The sequence below is a fragment of the Buceros rhinoceros genome, unplaced genomic scaffold, assembly GCF_000710305.1.
Source record: "Buceros rhinoceros silvestris isolate BGI_N320 unplaced genomic scaffold, ASM71030v1 scaffold10369, whole genome shotgun sequence".
NCBI lineage: Eukaryota > Metazoa > Chordata > Aves > Bucerotiformes > Bucerotidae > Buceros > Buceros rhinoceros.
In genome coordinates, this window is record NW_010430959.1 from 36,230 (window position 1) to 39,941 (window position 3,712).

Sequence of the window (3,712 nt, forward strand, 5' to 3'; positions counted from 1 at the left end):
GTATAGCTGGCATTATCACAAGTACGATGGAAGGTGTGTTTTAAGTGTAGATGTGTGAGCTTTCTTGACATAGTCTTTGACTTTCTTAAAGGTAGTATATCACAGTGAAAATACAGAACACAAAAACTATGTAGCCATTGCAAATACACAGACAGTAACAAAAGTGCATGTACATAGTGAAAAAATAAGCGGCCTGAACTAAGAAATGCATTCTAGTTAAAACAGATAACATGCAGGTGTTTTATACTAGTTATTCATGTTTAGCGATACGGTTATTGGATGAAATTGTGATAAATTTTCCACTAACTGTAATGTAAAAATGTTATAGAAAATTAAAGGCCAGGCCTTAGTTAAGGAGACAGAAATTTGTAGTAGGATTATTTGGAACAGTGAAATTATTACTAGAAAAATTCTTGAAAAAGCTTGAATAGTTTGTAAAAAAAAAACTTGTTCATGGTGCAATTAATCTTATTTTTCCTGAAAATAAAGAATGAAACACTTGAGACAACTGCGAAGTTGGAAGTTTTACTGAGAAAACTATCCTTAAAAAAAGATTGTATGATATTAAAAATAGACATTTTCAATTATTAGGTCCAAACTCTTGATGTTTTCCTTATGGTCTTCTGTAAAAATTTTCAGTCAGCAACAATAAGTTAAGTTCCTGGAAATCTGAGGAGGTTCCTCCAAACATCCTTAATGGTTCTAAAGTTAAAGATTAAAACCTGAAAAAGCAAATAAACAAAAATCTGTCTTAACTTTCTCCAAACTTTATTCACTATATATTTCTTTTTTTCCCCAGAACTCGAAGAATCCAGACAAAAATGTCCACCTTGCTGGTATAAGTTTGCCCACACTTTCTTAATTTGGAATTGTTGGAAGCCCTGGTTAAAAGTAAAGAATGTGGTTGAATTTATTGTAATGGACCCACTTGTTGATCTGGCTATCACTGTTTGCATAATTTTAAACACGCTGTTTATGGCCATGGAACATTATCCAATGACTGACAATTTCAATAATGTACTTAAAATAGGAAATCAGGTAAGTCCATCAAACTATATAATTTGATACAGTTGGAACCTGGTTTCTCTTTGAAATAGAATCACTTTTACTATTTTTATTATCACCCCATAAAATAAATGCTGACAATTTAATTGTACTAAAAATAGTCAGAAAATACCATTTGAGATATGTTGTATATGAGTTTGACTTCTAAATTACAATTTCTGCAAATAAGAGTTTTCAACAGCCACAGTTTGAATGACATGAAACCGGAAGAGATCTGGCTTGGTTTTGTTTAGAATCACAAAAACAGTAGGATCCATTCCGCTGTAAGTATCATGGAGAAGAAGAGTTGGGTGTTATTTTGGATTGTTATTTTGCACTGTTATTTTTTTGTGTTGTTTTTGTATTTCCATGAAGAATGGTGCTTTGATTGGTCCATAACAATTTGGAAGGCAAAGAACATGTGACTTATTCCAAAGAGTGTCTGTTGATACGGTTGGGTTTTGTTGCCTGTTGGACACAGTCTGTAGATCAGGTTTGGGGTGGTTGGTTGGTTTGTTTTACAATGGCAATAATACATATAATGTTAGCTGCGTACTTCTTAACCTGTACTTACTGTAAGTGGTAATTCTGGTGGTGATGGTGTAGCAAAATAATGAAACAATTAGGTTTTCAGAATATATGAAATTCTAGTACATGTTGGGAATGTAATCAGGTTTAAATCCAGAGTTGTTAATGTGTCAACATTAAAATTCTATGCTGATATTTTTAGCCAATACAGAGATAATTCAATGTTTTCACCTTAACCTGGAGTCAGAGATCATTATCTGTGAAAGATAATCATATCATGTTGTTTAAAATAGATTTGGGGTGTATTTGAGGAGAGAGGGGAGATGAATATGTGAGGATCAGTAGCTGTTGCAGAGGGTCATCTTGTGATCCTGCCTGTGTATTTTACCCAGGAATCACAACCATTTTTCTTGCTTTCATTTGTAATGAATTAACTTAATACTAATCTAATTTTGAGCTGTGTGAGTGTAAGTGGTCCTTTGTGCTCGTAAGGCTTTGTGTTTACTCCCAGTCAGCTAAAATGCCGCTATAATACAGGTGTAGTTTCAGCAGTTGAATTTGAATTTTTGTAGCTTTTTGAATTAGTGTAGGACTTTCTTTTAAAGACTGCCAAATGTTCCTGTTTTTTTTAAAGTTTGTTCAGCTTTCTAGTCAAAGAATATAATTTATGCCATTCTGTAGGTACTGCGGGTCATTCATCTGCAGTAAATACAATGAATTTATTTCAGAGGTGTTATTTGCATTCTGCTTCAAAGACAGAAAGGAGTTTTACTTCATGCATACATGAGCCTCAGCAAAAATGGCCTTTTTTTCCTCTTTTTTGGCAGCTAGGGAGAGCAGATGTGCTTACTCTGTCTGCGAGATCTCATGAAGGCTTCATTTAATAGCACATCACTCTCCATTTTATGACTAATTCATGTTTTTCCATACCCCTTTGTTAAAGCAGCTTCCATTGGTGGAAGAGCAACTTATCTTCTTGCTGAGGAGAGTTCCTTTAGTTAGATGGACAGCAGATATGAGGAGCAAACAGGACGCCCGTTAGGAATTGTTTATTCTTCATTAGTCACTAAATGTATCTTGGGCTTAACTAAAGTTAACACAGTTATGCTACAGCTCATTTTGATGTTGCCACTTACCTTCTCTGTGAGGTTTAGCTTGTGACAATTGTCCTTACTGGCATCCTGCTATAGGAGGGCTATTACTTCTTCCTTAAGTTGTTCTTTATCTGCTGATTCAACTTATTCATACTCATCTATAAACTAACAATAAATGTTCTTTCTTCAGGTTTTTACTGGAATTTTTGCAGCAGAAATGGTTCTCAAGATAATTGCCATGCATCCTTTTTATTATTTCCAAGAGGGCTGGAATATTTTTGATAGTTTTATAGTTATCCTTAGTTTGGTGGAGCTTTTTCTGTCAAATGTGGATGGATTATCTGTTCTCCGATCATTCAGATTGGTAAATAAATTAGTGATAATAATATATCTGCATGAATTAATGCATTATCTTTGTATTTGAACTGTACTTACATAAATAAGACACTTTTAGTAACATGGCGATTTTTTTGTGAAGTGTCACAGGATATATCTGCAAGTGTGTTTTACAAAATTATTTATCTTATAACTGAATAGCGTGTGCGATTTTTATGGTATAGATGCAACTGTGATTTCTCAAGGGAACAAGCTGTAATTTTATTGTAATTGTTTTAACTTGATTGAGTAAAGCACAGTGAAGTGTACAATTTATTTGGTGTATATTGAGAGATAGAAATAAATAAAACATTTGTAGTTTTCTGTGTATTTCCATATCTGCAAATTACAAAAAGATGAGAGGTGTTCTTTTAGAATGTAGGAATTACAAGGGTTTTTTTTTTACCTTAAAAAGATGACTGTTGTTCCTTCCCCCCTTGGCAAAAAAGGAATGCTCTATTTTTATTATAAAAATATTTTTATTTTTAAAAGGAGACATGAACTATGAGATATTCTTTCCCTGTGGTCTCATTAAAATTGTTTTTATTTGAAAAAGGAAAAAACTTTACTACCTTTCTTATTCTGGGTGTGTTATGGGTAAGAAAGAATATGAATATTTTTTTCCCTTCGTAAGTTGAAATGTTTTACTTATGGCTTTTGTTTTTGGTTTT

General features: G+C 33.0%; 1 protein-coding gene across 1 annotated transcript in view; it reads left to right on the plus strand.

Annotated features, from left to right (window-relative positions):
- The window catches only part of SCN7A (sodium channel, voltage-gated, type VII, alpha subunit), a 46,218-nt gene that overhangs the window by 14,543 nt on the left and 27,963 nt on the right, over positions 1 to 3,712 (plus strand). The window contains exons 13-15 of the mRNA XM_010143234.1: positions 7 to 33; positions 800 to 1,038; positions 2,857 to 3,030. Coding sequence (XP_010141536.1) covers positions 7 to 33; positions 800 to 1,038; positions 2,857 to 3,030 — 440 coding nt within the window. The remainder of the gene's footprint in view (positions 1 to 6; positions 34 to 799; positions 1,039 to 2,856; positions 3,031 to 3,712) is intronic.